We start from the raw sequence: 17654 nt of genomic DNA, 5'->3' as shown, positions 1-17654 counted from the left end.
GTGGAGAAAGTGGAAATCTCATACATTGCTGGAGAGAATGTAAAATTGTACAGACATTTTAGAAAACAGTTTGGTAATAAATTAAAAAAAAACAAAACAAAACAAAAAAACACCTAAACATACATTTTTATGACCCAGCAACTGCATCCCCAGAGAAATAAATGAAAATTTACATCCACTCAAAGACCTAAACATGAACGTTCACAGAGGCTTTATTCTAATAGCCAAACTGGAAACAGCCAAAACGTTATTCAGTAGGTGAATGGATAAACTGTGATATTATCTATACCATAGAATACTACTCAGCAATGAAAAGGAATGAGCTATTGACACATACAACTTGAACGGATCTCAAGGACATCATGCTGAGTGAAAAAAGCCTCAAAAGATCACATACTGTATTATTCCATTTATAACATTCTCAAAATGATGAAATTTTAGAGTTGTAGAATTTTGCTAGAGGTCAGGGAAGGTGGAGAGACATAGGTGGTACCTAAGACTTTCAAGGGATTAGCACAAGGGGGATCTTTGTGGTGATGGAATAGTTGTGGATCTTGATTGCAGTGGTAGTTAATCTACAGATGATAAAACGGCACAGAATCATACACATACCATTGTACCAATGTCAATTTCCTGGTGTAGATATTATACAATAGTTATGTAAGATGTAACTATTGGGAAAAACTAATGAAGGGTAAAAACTTCTCTGCACTATTTTTTCAATTTCCTGTGAATATATAATTATCTCAAAATAAAAAGTTAAAATAGTTTCTGAAAATCTAAGGATAAGGGAGAGAAGACATAACTCTGTAAATAACAAGGGTCTAGCCACTCTCCTTATTAATCGTAGAGTTGTTTCAAGGATGAAGCATGATAAAATAACAAAAGGCAGTTTTAAAAGTGCCTAATATCAGCCACTGTTTTAAGTACTTTCCACGTATTGCCCCATTTAATCCACATAATAACCTTGTAAAACAAATACTACAACCCCATTGTACAGAGGAAAACTGAAGCTGAAAGAGGTTAAAGTAATTTGCCGATGATCAACAGTAAGTAGTAGAGCCACAAGTTAAACTTTGACTCCAGAGGCACGCCTCCTGCACACCTCTATAACAAGTATAAAGATGTTCAGCAGAAAAAGTAAAAATATCCATCAAAATGTGTGCAAAAGCCTGGATTAAACAAGCTTAAGCCAGTTTGTTTTCTGTAGGGTTCTCAGAACTTTTAAAATGCTAGTATATGTCATGTATCTAGAAGGCTATAATATACACTTTTTCCCCCATGTGTAAGGCCAGGGAGCCCTTTCCCTGCAGAATACATAATCCAACAGTCCCTCACACAAAAGTTAAAATGTTTAAACTAGACTTATTTCGGTGTTCCTTCTACAATACATACAAATATCAAATCATTATGTTGTATACCTGAAACAAACATAACATTATATGTCTACCGTATTTCAGTTAACAAAAAAAAAGGTAAGATGGTGAAATTACCTGATCTTAACCCACTTCTTCACATACTGGCAAACCGTAAATGCTTCAAGCTGCGCTGTCCAATATGGTAGCCACTAGCCAGAAGAAACTATTATAAATTAGAATTAAATAAAATTAAAAATTCAGTTCCTCAATTACACTAGCCACATTTAAGTCTTCAAGACTTACTTCAAGGGCCACATAGGACCAATGCTACCATATTGGACAGCACAGATTAGAACATTCCCATCACTGAAGAAAGTTCTGTCAGCACTGAGTTAAAGGTTTGTTTTTGTTTGTTTTTTAAAGAACACGGGGCCTGTGCAATCCTCAGAGAAGCACACTGTTGTTTATTATACATGTAGCTGCCACTATCTCACCATAAAAAGGGGCTAGGTCAGAAATTTTTGATGGAGCTGGCTACTGTCATTCTGATGCCAACGCAGGGGAAGGGGTAAGCAAGGAAGGGGGAAAAGTAACTAGCATAAAAAAAAGAAAGGAAGAACAAGCCTCTGGGGGAGGATGCTTGAACTGGGATTCAAGGATCTGGGTTCTACTCCCTATTACACCAATTATTCATTAAAAGAAAGAATGTTTTAATGTTTGTACTTGGTACTAATTAACTGTAACTTAGACAAGTCTCTTCACTACTCTGAGCCTGGGTTTCCTCTTCCACAATATAAATTTGAACTGGTTGATCACTAAGATTCCCTCTACCTCTGTATAGTTAAAATACACACACACACACACACACACACACACACACACACTGAGAAGACTGGAAATAAAAGAAGGCAAGATCGTTGCATACTGGTGGTGGAAACTGGCAGTCCTGTTAGACTGGCACAAGTTTTATTCCTGAAAATAACATCTGGATACCACCAAAGGAAGAAAGATTTCATTCAATTCAATAAATATTTATTGGGCAATTATTTGCAACAAACCACTATTTGGAAGTAGTGAAGACAGCAGTCAACTGATTAAGTCAAGACCAAGTACATGGAAGGAATCCAAGATTCACAAAACTTTAGATTGAAAGACTTTGCTCATTAACATGTAATAACCCAGCTGGCCCAATACTAAGAAATACTAAGATACTTATACCTTAAAATCTTCTTGAGGAAATACAACTAACAAATTATATAAAATCGTATAAAAATCCATGGTATAATAAAATTCATACCCCCCTCCTTCTACAGAGAATACAAATAAATACTACATGTACTCGGGAACAGGAAGACACCAATTTTGGTAAACCTAATTTCTCTAGATCCCACATTTAAATGGGTAGTCCTACATTTTCTGGGTTCGATATTCTTGACTTTAGTGAGGGTTACTGGAATTAAATAGATTCTCAATTTTTTTGTGCCAGAAAGAATAAACTGCAACTGGAATTCTTGCTTCTAACTATTCACTACTGCAAATTTCCCACTTTTTACAGGAACGGTTAGCCCTGTTTCCTAGGATGAAAAGGGAAAGAAAACCTTCCCCAACCCTCTTCCCAGAATTAAGATTTAATATAAAAATTAAAAACGATTTCACCTCCGGATAAAAAAGAACCACTACAAACTACGTTTGATATTTTACCTTGCAGAAGCTAAAGCAACCTGTGAGTCGCGTAACCTCTGGAAGAATTCAAACTCGTTAAAGCCCCACACCATACCCGTGAATATTTTGGAGCCTAGGAGAGCGAATATTAAAGACTTCCACCAAAGACAACAAGAAGAAAGGATTTTAGCGACAAGTCTTTACTTCAGAAAAGCAGTTTTTTAATACCCCAGCTACTAATCCCACGCCAAGGACCGCGCGGCGCGGAAACCCTGGCGAATTTGAAAACAAACGTTGGTAAAGGCTCTGGGTAAAGGGCGGGGGCGGGAGGGGGGAGAGCCTGGTAAGGGGGTTAGTAACTGACAGCTCGGCCTTGAAACGAGAAGCCTCAAGTAGGTCAGGCTGTGTCAACGGTTTGAAATCCAGAGTCCACCCCAGTGGGCTTAAGGGAGTAGAGCAGCAGGAGGTAAGTAGGGGTTTGGCGTCTTTCAGTGCTAAAGGGGCGGGATATCAGAACTGAGAGAGACCTAGAGCCCAAGCTCGGGGCAGTTCGCCTGCTCTCACCTCTCTTGGGGGCCTTGATCAGAGGCACCCCTCCAGTCCTCTCGCCGTTTTCCTGCTTGTCCTTGTGCTTGAGATCGCCCGGAACGCAGGAGCTGGAGTCACCATCGGAGCCGCGGTGGTGATGGTGCTTGTGCCGCTCCTTGTGGCCCTTATGCTTGGGCCCGGCCGCGCTCACCGTCAGGGGAGAGAAGGTGAAGAGGGCCGAGGTGCCTGGGGCCGGGAGCGGGGCAGCGACAGCGGGCCCGGCGGGTGCCAGCGAAGGTGGCGGCGGAGGCGGCAGGAGCAGAGGCTCAACAGGGCCTGGGACGGTTGGGGCTGCATTCGTTGGCGGCAGCGGCCCGGGATGTTGGCGGCTGCGACGCCGCCGGTGAGGGGGAGCGAGAGGGGCGTCCTGGCTCGGCCGCCCCCGCTTCTCCTGAGACCCCCCACTGCTCGCTCGGCGCTGCCGCTTCACTCCCCGCAGCGAGACCCCAGCATGGGGTTTCTCCTTCCCTTCTTTGTCCGGCTCCTCCTGCGCCGCCACCGCCCGTACTACGCGCACCGCTCCGACCTGCGCAGCCATTTCACCCACAAACACACATTTAAATGGCCCGACCGCCCCCCCGTCCGTGTATCGCGCAAGCGCCGCCCGCGCACGGCCCGCTGGGCGTTGGAGTCTCTCCCCCGCCCTCCACTTCTCGGCGGTTCTTCCTCCGGAGCTAAACATGCCGGAAGCGGCTGTTTTCAGCGCTTCTCCGCAGGCCTCTCCGAGCGAGCTCTATTGTAAGCCCCCTGGGCGGCGCAGAGCCTCATGGGAGTGGTAGTTCTCTTGCGCCCCCGCCGCGTCCCTGGCTCTGGGAGTGGAGGAGCGGAAAGAGAGCGTGCGCCGAGTCACGCTTCGGGCTGCGACGCAACCGCCGCTGGGCGGAGAGTTGCCGCCAACCGCCTTAACGGCCGAAACAATGTTAGAGGCTTTCAGAGTCAGTCGGCACGTTCCCATTATCGTGTTCGTGTGCCCTTTCGTCATTTTACACGGAGTAGGTGGTCTCCATAGGTACTTTTAAATTTCATAGTCCTCTCCTAACCTTTGTGAGGTAAAAGAATCTGCGGCCTTTTATCTTTGAACAAGCGATGAAATGAAGAGGAAAGGGGAACTTGATCATATGTAAAATGAGGGCGATTTGGGTTTAGAATCGAACGGGGCCGCAGTGAAGACATTTTTTTAACCTCTTCGTGGGCACTGCTATGGTTACAGCTACAGGCGTAACAAGGCAGGTGCGAGAAGTGCCTGGGAGCCTGGTGAGCGCCGCGCCGCCCCGCCTTCGCGCCGCATCCCCTCTGATGCCTGGAAGGGTAGAGGCCATCATTTATTTTGAATCCATCCCCATCGTGACGAAAAAATTCGAGACGGAAAACCATGTTTTTAAACTTTTTTAGATAAGATTTTTTTTTCAAGTCGCAAGTATAAGGTTGCATAAATTTGAGAAGTGTGTCTACCACAGAACATTCCAAAAATGATCACTGTTCACCAAGGTTGCTGCCCGGAAATTCATTCACAATTCCATCGTCAAGATTTTAGATTTTACCTAAGATGCTGTTCATATATTTGGTCCTTGATAAAGATATTTGGGAATAATTGGCTACAATGAAGTACTCAGAAATACCACTAGTGCCTGGAGAAATATTCAGCTAAAATGAACACTACAGTAAAGTTAGTTTTTAAAAACAAAGTTTATTCAGCACCTATTGTGTACATTGTACTACAGTAAACAGGTTAACATGTCATCCAATTTGCCCCATCATTAGGCTCCGTAATGAAAGATACTGAAGAATAAATGCTGTTTAAGTATGTCATGTTTCTAAAAGTTAAAAATAAACTAAATTTTTTAAAAACTTAAATCATTAGAATTCGGGAATCCTCTAACGATAATTACCCACTCACTTGTTTGTTACGTGAAATCAGATTTGAAAACTCAGATTTTCTAAAAATAAGGCAGATCCCTATTCATACAGAAAAATTTTTAAGCCTCTGATTGGTTGGATAGAAGTTGCACATATTTATGTAGGACCTTTGAAATGAAAAATGCTACCAAAAGATAGCTATTTTGCTGATCATTCTTCTAGACTTGGTAACTGAATAATGTTGGTTAAAACTTACCAGAAATGTAGTTGAACATCTTGTTAGTGAATATATCCAAATACAGAAATTATTTTCTTTATTTACATATTTTATTGTCTTAAATATAACTTCTGCTTTTCTTACTACTCTAGTTTTCCACCTTTGGGAAGATGCACAAGGTTTACTCCATTTAGGCAAAATTAATTCCCAGGGAATAGTCATTGTCACAAGCACAAGTCAGATTTTGCGAAACACTTTCTATAGTAAATTCTGGCAATATAAACATTCAGTTGAGATCCAATTCTTAAAAATATTTTGAAGTTTATGTAGGAAAGTAGAATAAAAATAACTTCCAAATGAAAAATAAGTCCATTCTAAAACTGTTTCTCACACAACGTTCTCTGCATAAACTCAAACTTATTTCCAGCTTCCAGCCAATATAAATGAGATTAAAATGTAAAATTTCTGGCACTTATTTGAATATTCTTTTCTAATATCGCTATTAACACATTACAGTACCTTCATTGTTGAAATTATGAATATGGAAACCTTATTTTAGCTAATAGTATTCTAGTACTTTCATTTGCAGATACACTTGGAGCCTATATTCCAAAGTTGTGTTAAATATTCCAAGTCGGTGGTGGTTTCCTTGGTCCTTTGGGTTTTGAAAAACGATTTGCAAAACCTGGGAACAAAAATAAAATTGAATGAGAAGTTTTTTAGTATAGAAATGAATACTTAGATTTTAGAGCGTATTATAACAAATGCAAGTACATGGATTTTTTTCCAAAAAGTTAGGCAACATCTTTGATTATTTTAATAATAGATTGTAAAGGCATAGTACATAAGTTAATACTTGATGACAGAATACTAATAACATTTTAACTTTGTAGAACACTTACAAATTTAATAATAGTAATAATTAGATGAAGAACCCTGGTTATAAAAACCTTTGGTAATTCAGCATATACAGTTGACCCTTGAACAGCATTTTCTTTAGCTTATGTATATATAAGCTTGTATAGATATATAGATATAGCTTATATATATATATATATATATTTATATATATGGCAAACAAAATATGTTAACCAACTTTATGTTATGGGTAAGACTTCTGGTCAACAGTATGCTATTAGGAGTTAAGTTCTGGGAGATTTTAAGTTTTGCAGATTGTCGACTATATGGGGGGTAGGGGAGCATCCTTGTCCCCCACATTGTTCAAGGGTCAACTGTAATATCCTTTTTTTCCCAGTTCTATTGACATGTTATTGACCTATAACATATGTAAGTTTAAGGTATATAAAATGATGCTTTGATACACGTATATATTGTGAAATGATTACCACATTAAGGCTAAATAACACCTCCATCCCCTCATAAGTTTACCATTTCTTCATAGTGACTATATTTATGGTTTACTCTAAGCTTTCAAGTATATAATACAGTACTGCTATAATTATCATGCTGTACATTAGACCTCCAGAATTTATTCATCTTACAGCTAGTAGTTTGTACGCTTTGACCAACATCTCTCCATTTCCCCCAGCCACTGGCAACCACCATTCTACTCTATATTTCCATGAGTTTGGCTTTTTTAGATTCTGCATATAACTGAAAACATACAGTATTTGTCTTTCTCTAGCTGACTTTTCTCAGTATAATGCCCACTAGTTTCATCCATGTTGTCTCAACAGGATTTCCTTCTTTTTTATGGCTGAATAATATTCATGTGTATATGTGTGTGTGTGTGTGTGTATATATATATATATATATATATATGAAATGTATATATACCTATTTTCTTCATTCATCTCTCAGATGGACACTTAAGTTGTTCCCATGTCTTGTCTATTGTAAATAACAATGCAATGAATATGGGGTGCAGATATCTCTTCTGAGGTAATGATTTCAATTCCTTTGGATATATACCCAGAAGCAGGATTGCTGGATCATATGATAGTTCTATTTTTTGTGTTTTCAGGAACTTCCATACTGTTTTCCATAATGGCTATTCCAAATTTACATTCACACCAGCATTATACAAGTGTTCTCCTTTCTCCACAGCCTCGCTAATACTTGTCTGTTGTCTTTTTGATAATGGCCATTCTGAAGGTGTGAGGTAATATCTCACTGTGGTTTTGATTTGCCTTTCCCTGATGATTAGTGGTGTCAAGCGTCTTTTCACATACCTGTTGGCCACGCATGTGTCTTTTTCAGAAAAATGTCTGTTCAAGTCCTTTGCCCATTTTTTAATTGTTTGGTTTTTTAAGTAATATCCTACATCTGCATCTTTTCACCCACCACACACTCATAAAAAAAAAAAAAAAAACTGGGAAATTTCAATTTCAGAAAAATAAGCCCTACTGCTTTACAAAATTATTGTGTGAAACTCATATTTCTACTTCAGCCCAGAAAGCACTCAATTTACTAAGACATTCTGTTTGAAAAGCTTAGAAAAATAAACTAATAAAGAATTCTGAAAAATTTAAGTAGTTAATCACTTTTACTTATCTGTCTCCTTCAAACACTCTCCTCTGCCCTCCCTCTCACCACAAAAGGAGGAAAACAAGGAAATTTTGCACAACCAGCGAAAACTATTTCTGAGTCCTTTCAAAAAGATTTGCAGGTTGATAACATTATCTCTTTATCACTTCAACATAGGACTTTTCTTTGATGATGGTATATTTTCAAGGTACTCTGACACAGCAACTTCAGGTGCTCAAATTGAACAATGAAAGCTTTGAACAGAACTGATGAAAAGATCAGAGGAGATATTTGTTAAAGCATCGAGCACAATGCCTGGCACATTGTAACTGCTTAAGGGTTGCTTCAATCAGAACCACAAAAACACTATACCAGAACTAGAAGAAAAGGAGAGTATGGAAGAGGAAAAGAAAAGAATATAAAAACAAGAAACCTACTAATACTAAATTTAATAATAGTGATGATAAAAAAAATTGGGGGGAGAAGCACACAGCCAAGTTCATGTACATTTTACTCCTTTGAGTGACAAAAAAGAAAATAGAAGGAAAAATATTTCAGGTTAGTTTCATATACATAGTCACAAACTCATCTATTCAGTCTGGATAGCTTGACTGTAACCCAAGTGCACTGAGAATAGAAGTAAGAACATAATATACAAGTACTAAGTATCTGAAATTTGAGGAATACCTACATTCAGTCTTTTTCACTCATCAATTCTGAATAGTTTGGAACAATAGTGAGCTACCTGTTTTTGCATGTAGGCCATTTCAGGAAAAATAAAAACGTTCATAAACCACAAAAATGTTTAATTCACATTTAGATACCTTTTTAAGTAAAATATTACTACAATTTATATTGCTTTCTTTCTAAAAAAGAGCCAATGAAAGAGTTGTGCTTTTTAAGTAAGTAAATATTCAAATCAAAGCATATTTGAGAAGAAATAATCTGGAGGAAGCTAATATTTTATCTTCATGTTAGATCACAGACTGTTGTAAAGTTAGATGGGTCATGAGTTACTCAGGTGGTATCACTGATGAAGAGAAAAGGAAGCAAGGGAACATTTGTGTTCCAGGCAAAGTTTGGTGCTTTTTTCATAGGTTATATAATAATCTGTATGAATTTTTAACTGATTTCATAAGAATAATTTCTTTTTTACTAACATTTTAAACCTTAAGAGTTACTGTAATCCAAATAAAATTTTACAGCCCAAGAAACATATCCAGAGATTCTAGTTAAATATTTTGCCAAGGCAGAATGAATAGAGAACCACAATCCAGGTGGGGCAGATGCCTACCTTTCCACCAAAACCTTTCCTTGCTGCTTCATGAATAGAATTATATCTCAGCAACTGCCTCCCCAGCATTATTACATTTCCCAGTCACCCTTGCAATTTAGATGTAGCGCATGCCGAAATTCTCAAGGGAAGGTGAGCCAACATGATGTTGCCACTTCCAGGCCAGTACCTTAAGACCAGAAGAGGAGGCCACACCTCGTACACATTTCCTCTCATCTTCTTGCCACCGGCCATCTGGATGTGGCAGCAACCCAATTTTAACCATACAGACAAGGACAGTACCACAGAGCAGCAGTTCTCAAGGTCTTGTCCTAGGGAATCTTAGGGGGCTCCCAGACCATTTCAGGGATTCTGCTTTTTAGGTAATAATAATTTTTAGTAGTAATAGCCTACCTTAATTACTGTACTTCTTACAAAAATATGTAGTATATGTGATATTATCTTGAAGAGTATCATGAATTTATGTCATATAGAATAATAGGATGCATAAAATAATATAAAATTATTTTATGCTTATAGTTAGGGGCAGTGGGGCAAACAATTCCTTTAAACTGTCAGAATTGTGCTTCAGCTGCTATATAGAATGAGCAATACAAGATTAGATGGCAACTGTTGTTCTTATTATCATACTTGCGTATTTTTTTTAAGATTTTTTATTTATTTATTTGACAGAGATAGAGACAGCCAGTGAGAGAGGGAACACAAGCAGGGGGAGTGGGAGAGGAAGAAGCAGGCTCCCAGCAGAGGAGCCTGATGTGGGGCTTGATCCCATAACGCCGGGATCACGCCCTGAGCCGAAGGCAGATGCTCAACCGCTGTGCCACCCAGGCGCCCCTTTACTTGCGTATTTTTTTATAACTTTGATTAGATATGAACTGGAGTGTCATAGCATCTCAGAATTTCTTCATTTGGCTTTGGCTAGTCACATTCGTTCACTACATGCCAACAGAGACATTTGGTTACCTGGTTACATTCTCTGCTATGCTAGGTATTTCAGTCCTAGGTAAGATGTTAAGAGGTAGCGAAGGTCAAAAATGAAAAGATAAATTGCATGGAAAGAATATAAATATAAGGACCTATACCTCAACCTTGAGTCATATTTAAAGTTGTATCATACTATAAGATAAACATTTTTTTAAAAATAACACACATACCAAAATTCAGAAAGGAGCTGGAGCAATTTGACTGAACAGAGTCTGCAGGCTTGTTTGGTGGTGAAGAATTACAGATACCTAGAATCAAAAGAAAAAAATGTAAGGGAAAAAATGAAGGCAGACTCTGATTACTGTTTATCAGACTGCATAATTTTGAAATTAAACATTTCCTCCAAGTAATACCCCCAAATAAATATATTACTATAAAATATAACAAAATATAGATGCTTACAAATGGGTTAACACTATAATCTTCTCATTTTTGTGTGGGTATTTTTTTTAAAGAGTTTTTTTTTTCCCTTTGGAAACAGATTGTCTAGTAAAGCCCAACACTAAAGAGAATCACCAGAGTATTCAGAAATAACATCCTTTACATTGTGAATCAACTTCTTGGGGGATTCACATTGTGGTTTTTTCTTTCATTTTACTTTGCACTCTGATCACTTTTTTTTTTTTAAGAGAGAGAGATAGAGCATGCCCACGCAGGGGAGTGGGGAAGGGGGGAAGGGCAAAGAGCGAGAGAAAATCCTAAGCAAGCTCCACACTGGATCTCCCGACCCTGAGATCATGACCTGAGCCGAAATCAAGAGGCAGATGCCTAACCTACTGAGCCACCCAGGGGCCCCTGCACTCTGATCACTCTTAACACGTTTTTAAATAATTTGTTTTCCATATTAGTTCATCCATAGCACGTCTATGGTTTTTCTTACAGTATCCTTTACTCCTGAATAGCTTTCTTCACTTTCCAGCCTATCTTTTTCCCATTATAGATGATTCTAGTTAGGTCCAGCATCTCCCAAAAGCATTGTTACATTGCTTTGTTTTACAGGTAGGTTAAAAAATATGTTTCTCTTCCCAGCACCTTAATATATTCATGTAACAGTTTCTGCCCAGTTTTAAAAACAATCCAGTGAAAACCTCATCCACATTTTGCATGTGCACTACCTAGCAGTGAAAAACGATAATTTCAGGTTTGTATAAACCTTCTACAAGCCTTTGTGTAAAAACAGCATATAATTAGGGAGAAATGATTAAATATTCACCTTTTTTTGGTTTCCAACATTTTGAGTGTACAGCATAGACTGCATCTATGTTTGTAAACATGTGCCTAACGCTAGGATTCAAGAAAAACCTCCCTCTTTCTGGAGGTACTTGAGTATGAATCTCTAGAGTACATAGTGAATTTCAATCAGATTGAATTAAAATATGTATTTATTGAATGCCTATTATGTGCCAAGCATTGGGCTAGGCATTTAGGATACAGACATGAGTAAGAAGTGAGTGACGGTGAGAAAGTTCAGAATATATGAACCATCATTAAGCTGCGTATGAGCTGACAGTTGTATACATCCTTCAGAAAGAAAACAATTGTGCCAAAAGGGAATGTTGGGGATTGTTTTGTTCTGTTTTGTTTTTCTATCACAGGGGACGAAGATTCTGCAGATATATCAGTTCAGTTTGCTTTTTTTTTTCTTTTCAAAGTGGCAGTGCCATATGGTTGAACTTACTATACTTCTAAGTACTTAGTTTTGTTATTACATAAACAAGACTGATTATCCTATAATTTACGTTTCTCCTTTAATGAAATATCTTGGTTTTTTTCCTATGGCAGTTCCAGTAGAACTGTATTATGTCATAGATATTTTTATGCTGCCTGCCTGGCATAAATTCCTCCTTCTTCTGATAACAGAACTTGAGTTTTCCTTTAGAAAACCACCCCTCCCCAATTTTCAGCTCCCATACTTCTGGTGAAGTTGTTTCTACCCTCAGATTAAGGAACTGACCTACGGCTAGGGCTAATTTTCACTTGGTACATTGCCATGGTCATACCAGTTGTTTAGATCTGACCTCATTTCTTATTGGACAGTGTCCATGTGTAAAAATGTTCAATATTTTAATAATAGTTAACAGTATGACAGTATGACACTGCTCTGCTTTATCAGAATATACTGGCAATAATTGGTTCAAGGATGGGCAAATGAACCAAACCAAAACGATCAGACCCAATCAGCCCTAGTCACCAGACTGTTGCTTGAGCAACCAGGAAAGAGCTCATTTTTTCCATCACAAGCCTGAAACCACAGGGTAAAAGCCTCCCCATGAATGAGCAAACACGGAGTAAAACAAAGCTGGAGATATGGAAGGAGATTAGGTCCTGATTATATCGTTTGAACTCTTGATTACAGGTCAATGAATTCCCCTTTTCTGCTTAAACTAGCTTAAGCTGGGTTTTCTATCACTTGCAACTGAAGGATACCTGAGTAATTAATGTTTCCCATCGAAAGTAGGCATCAGGCATCATGGTCGATAGCTTCAATTTTTGTCACCCTATAATTCACTCACCACACAGCAGCCAGAGAGAGATTTTTAAAGAAACAGATCATGTAACATCTCTACCTGAAGCTCTTCAATGACTTCCCATTGCACTTAGAATAAACTCTAAACTGCTTAACATAGCCCGTAAAGATTTACTACCTTCTCCCCCACCTCCACCATCTTGTCAGCCACACTTCACTGCTCTGTCCTCTTAATACCATGCAGCTATGATGGCTTCCTCTCAGTTCTGACAACACACCAAACTCACACCTCAGAGAGTTTGCATATGCCGTTCCCTCTATCTGGAGGGCTCCTCTCCCCACTTTTCTCCTGGCTGGCTACTCCTTCATGTCTCAGGTTTAATCATCACTTAGAAAGAGCCTCCTGGACCACTCTTTCTAAAATAAATCCCCTTTGTTATTCTCTCTCATGGTTACCCTCTTGGTTTCCTGCACAGCATTTATCACCATGTGTTATTATGTATGTATCTGTGAATTGTTTAATATCCGAATCCCTCACTGGACTTACGTTCCACAAAGGCATAGCCCAAGACCTGTTGTGTTTGCCATCACATACCCAGTGACTTACAGAATGCCTGGCACATAGTAGGCACTCAATGAATATTCAATGAATGAATAACACTATGCTTAAATGCCAACTTAAAACAACAGATGAAGAATCCTCATTTTATTAAAAGTAGGACCAGCTTTAATTTACAGACCAGTTGGAGATCCAGGCTAAAGGAAGAACATCTGGACTTCAGGAGTCATGAAACTTCTGGAAGGGTAAGAGGACGCATACCCAAGTACAGGCAGATAAATCTAAAGCTTCAGGATCAATTCTGAGGGCCACATCTTGCTCTTCATTTAAGAACAAAAGACCAGAGGATGAAGGCAATGGAGAAATTGAAACTAGCTTGGATCTAGAGAATGATCTGGGAGGTCTTATTTGGAAATGAGACTCAGAATCTCTGAGAGTCCCACCACGTATTGAATCTACACCAACCTAAATGTACCCGAGGTTTCTGTGTCTTTGATATCCCCAAGATAGGTTGGGGCTACACAAAAAAAGTTTCTTTTTTTTCCCTTTCTTCTTTCTTTCCCCCTTTCTTTCTTTCTTTCTTTCTTTCTTTCTTTCTTTCTTTCTTTCTTAGAAAGAAAACGGCGTTTCAGAAGCCCAGCTGTTCAAACCGACCTGGCTAGCTATTCAAGTCAGTGACTTCTTTGCTTCGGGCTGTTTTATTTCCCCTGTTTTATACCACAGTTTTCTCTGAAAGGTTTAAATTCTCTTTTGACTCACATTAGAGGAAAGAGTGTATTTTCCAATCATACGTTAGCCATCATAGGTGAGAAATCCATTCACTTCTAAGATCAGGTATAATGTCAAGGAAAGCAGGCTAGCACAAGTTTATTGACAGGGAAGTGAAGAGAAAACTTAGCAGAAATAGGTAAGACTCCGCTATAAACCTTCTTATATAGACAATACCATAAATTATGTTTTCTCAGTGCTCTTTGTCCCTCCCTATAACACCAGTATAATGCCAAATAGCCGTTTGGTCCTTGATGATTAACCAAGTGGATCTAATTTATAAAAAGTATATCACTATTTTTTTTATATACTTTGTAGTTGTAAATAAGGCTTTCTCAGATAATGCCCCACAGTTTCAGGAGTCTTTTGGTTTTGTTTTCATTACAATATAGCAAAAATAATAAGCAACAGACTTTTATTGCTAATAATACTTGGCAAAAATGGAAACGTGTCAATACTTTGCTGCTTTCATTAAATCAACACATTTGTTTCACAATATGCTTTGCTGTGACTATTTTCAAAGAAAATACATCTGAGGTTAGACTGCTAGGAATTTTAAATAACACACTTGTATGACAGCATCTTAGGATGGGTAGAAAGTGCCAAGCATCGTATTATTATCCCAGTCTGTTACGCAGAAACTCCCCTTTCCCTTACTCCCTTCCAAGATTAGCGCTGTGGAGCTTCGCGGACTACAAGGCCTGGGAGTGAACATTCTGATACAAATGGCCCTAGCAAGGCTCTGTATAGGAAGAATATTGTTAATGTTTTCACAGAGTGGTTACATAAGGAAAAATTATATAACTGTGAAAGTATATGTTTTCTAAAAAACAAGTAAAAAGAAACTTACTCTTTTTCACATTTCTTAAAATTTTCAAACTCTACAAAAATGAAAAGGAAAATGTTAGTTTGTTTTCCTATGAAATCCAAAATACTTTAATCAAGTAAAAATATAGACTTCAGTTAAAAGGATTATTTCCTTAAAAATAGCCATCAAATGCACAAAATTATTTTTCCATCTTCCTCTTTTAATTCAGTGCAAAGTCTCCACTTGATTTTATCTTGCTGTTTTTTCCCATCCACATAAGAATCACCCTATGTCTTTAGAAGTAGTGGTATCAAAATATCAGAGAAAAAAGGAATTCCTACTTTTCTTCTTTATTATGGGCCATTCTAGAAACCACAATGGCTTCTGAAGGTAGCTGTGATACACAGCCATTCCCATTCTAGCCAAGAACATCTGCCCGTCATACTCTGAACTAAATTTACTCCATACTGTTACCATGCTACTTCCTTCTCCAACCATTCAGCTAACCCCACTCTGCCTCCTTTATGGTGAAATCCCTAACTTATCTCTTCCAGGAACTGACCCATATTTCTTCTTTTCTTCACATACATCGGCATGTATGGTTTTAATCTGTTCCATAGTATTTTGCTGTTTTTGATATTTTCATGTCGTTTCTCATATAAGCATTCTATTCCAATGGATTAACTGTCCTCTTTTCAAGGACAGGTAGTTATCCTTTATGACATTTCTATTTTCCAAACACCTAACAGAAGTGTATTTTTCTATGTAATAGATATTTAATAAATTCTTTTGGGGGAAATTTTTATTTAAATTTTTAAAAATAAATCATTTATTTATAATTCAAAATACTGTAGTCAAAACGTTCCCATCTTTATTTTCCATCTTCCCAGTTTCTGACCCTCCCTCCCCAGATAACCATTATTGTTCATTTCTTATGTATCCTTCCAGAGTCACTTATAACATATAATACAAATATAGATCATATTTTCTACCTTTTAAGGAAAAGTTAATGAATTATAAATAAATACACCAAGAGAGTCCTCGTTCCTTTTTTAACTATATAGTATTTCATTATATGCATATACTATGATTTATGATTTATTTAATCATTTATCTTAGTGATTAATAGTCTTGTTGTTCCCAAACAGCTATTCTTATAAATAATCTAATTTCCATCTTGATTCTGGCAGCAGGGGAGGGGTGGAGGGTGTGAACACCTTCAGAAATGGAAAGACTCTGGCATGTTTCTTAAAACTCCCATCTTCTTTACCTTAGTCCTTGTGAAACCTTTTCCAGGAGTCTTCAATGTCTGTTTTGAAGATGTTGAATTTTCCATGGTATTAGGACAGCTAGTAGAATAATTCTCTATAGGCTGAGCCTGCATACCTTAAAAAAAAAATGTTTTGTTGCATAGCTTTTTAAGCCTTTGGGATATATATAGTTATATATTCAGTAATTCTTAGCTTGGCTTTTTTTTTTTTTTTGCATTATTTTTACAATACGTTATGGGTTTTTTTTCATGTATTATTTTTATGGCTAAATCATTCTTTATACCTTTACCATTTAGGTCCTACTTTATTGTTAATCTTTGCCTCATTTTTATAGCTTTTTTGAGAGGGATGTACTGTCACTTACAATCTTCATCAGCAAGAATGAAGGACTCCAGGGTTCTTTCTGGGAGTGGAGGGGGAGGGGGAGAAGAACGATCTTGATGTAGATCTGTGATAAGAAGAGTAGACGACAAAAGAAAACAAAACAAAAATCCATCAATTAAAAGAAGTCAAAACCCCTTTTTGGTGTTGTATAACTTTTCCAACTTTTCAATATTAACCTACAACAAGCAAATAAAAAAATAATCGGCACAATAACCGGAACCTCAAGGATTTTGTTGTTCTAGCTTTTTAGCCAATGAGCTTATCCTGCATCAAAAACTCGTACTCCCTTAGAAAAGTAATTTTCCAAAGAAACTGAACTTGAAATTAATTAAGCTTCTAGTTCTAACCACCACTGTACATAGGACCCGGGGGATAGCGTAACATGTTAATAAATAAAACCATGAGAATACAAAGAACAAAAATCCAGAATATCAGTCTTTAGGACAAATGATCCATGCTCTTCTACAAATAAATGGCACAAGGAAATATAAAAAGGAGGGAAAACTGTTACAGATTTTAAAAGACTTAACGAATATATAAACCAAATGCAATGTGTAGACTTCGAATCCAGATGCATATAAACCAACTATAAAAAGACATTTTTGAGGCAATTTGAGAAAATTGAATAAAATCTGGATATTAGATCATATTAAGGGATTACTGTTAATTTCATTGGGGTGATTATGTTATTATGGTAGTCTTAAAATATGTTTGGAATTTTCCATGGTATAAAGAATTTTAAATAATAGAGCTATTTTCCCACAATCTAAGTCCTAAAGATACAAAGGGTGTATGATAATCTCATTATACAGTGCTGAGTATAATTACATACTATATTAACGTCTTTTGAAACTGAAAATGTGGCTCAGTGTTAAGAGTTTCACCTACCTTTGGTCTTTGGGTTCTTTAGGCCTTAGGATTTGTCTCTAAAGCAAGTCCTTCTATTTCTT

General features: G+C 37.6%; 2 protein-coding genes across 2 annotated transcripts in view; both read right to left on the bottom strand.

Moving 5' to 3' along the window:
- Positions 1 to 4305, bottom strand: part of RSBN1 (round spermatid basic protein 1) — a 45344-nt gene extending 41039 nt beyond the window's left edge. Inside the window, exon 1 of the mRNA XM_026483722.4 lies at positions 3585 to 4305. Within this exon, the coding sequence (XP_026339507.2) occupies positions 3585 to 4290 (706 nt within the window). The 5' untranslated portion in view covers positions 4291 to 4305. The remainder of the gene's footprint in view (positions 1 to 3584) is intronic.
- A 970-nt stretch (positions 4306 to 5275) lies between these two features.
- Positions 5276 to 17654, bottom strand: part of PTPN22 (protein tyrosine phosphatase non-receptor type 22) — a 55083-nt gene continuing 42704 nt past the window's right edge. The window contains exons 17-21 of the mRNA XM_026483721.4: positions 16685 to 16768; positions 16320 to 16435; positions 15092 to 15122; positions 10618 to 10695; positions 5276 to 6367 (exon numbers count right to left, since the gene is read on the bottom strand). Of these exons, the coding sequence (XP_026339506.1) occupies positions 6303 to 6367; positions 10618 to 10695; positions 15092 to 15122; positions 16320 to 16435; positions 16685 to 16768 (374 nt within the window). The 3' untranslated portion in view covers positions 5276 to 6302. The remainder of the gene's footprint in view (positions 6368 to 10617; positions 10696 to 15091; positions 15123 to 16319; positions 16436 to 16684; positions 16769 to 17654) is intronic.

The sequence above is a fragment of the Ursus arctos genome, unplaced genomic scaffold (assembly GCF_023065955.2).
Source record: "Ursus arctos isolate Adak ecotype North America unplaced genomic scaffold, UrsArc2.0 scaffold_12, whole genome shotgun sequence".
NCBI classification, from domain to species: Eukaryota; Metazoa; Chordata; class Mammalia; order Carnivora; family Ursidae; genus Ursus; species Ursus arctos.
Note: the sequence above shows the minus strand (reverse complement) of the source record. Positions and strands in the feature narration are given on the sequence as shown.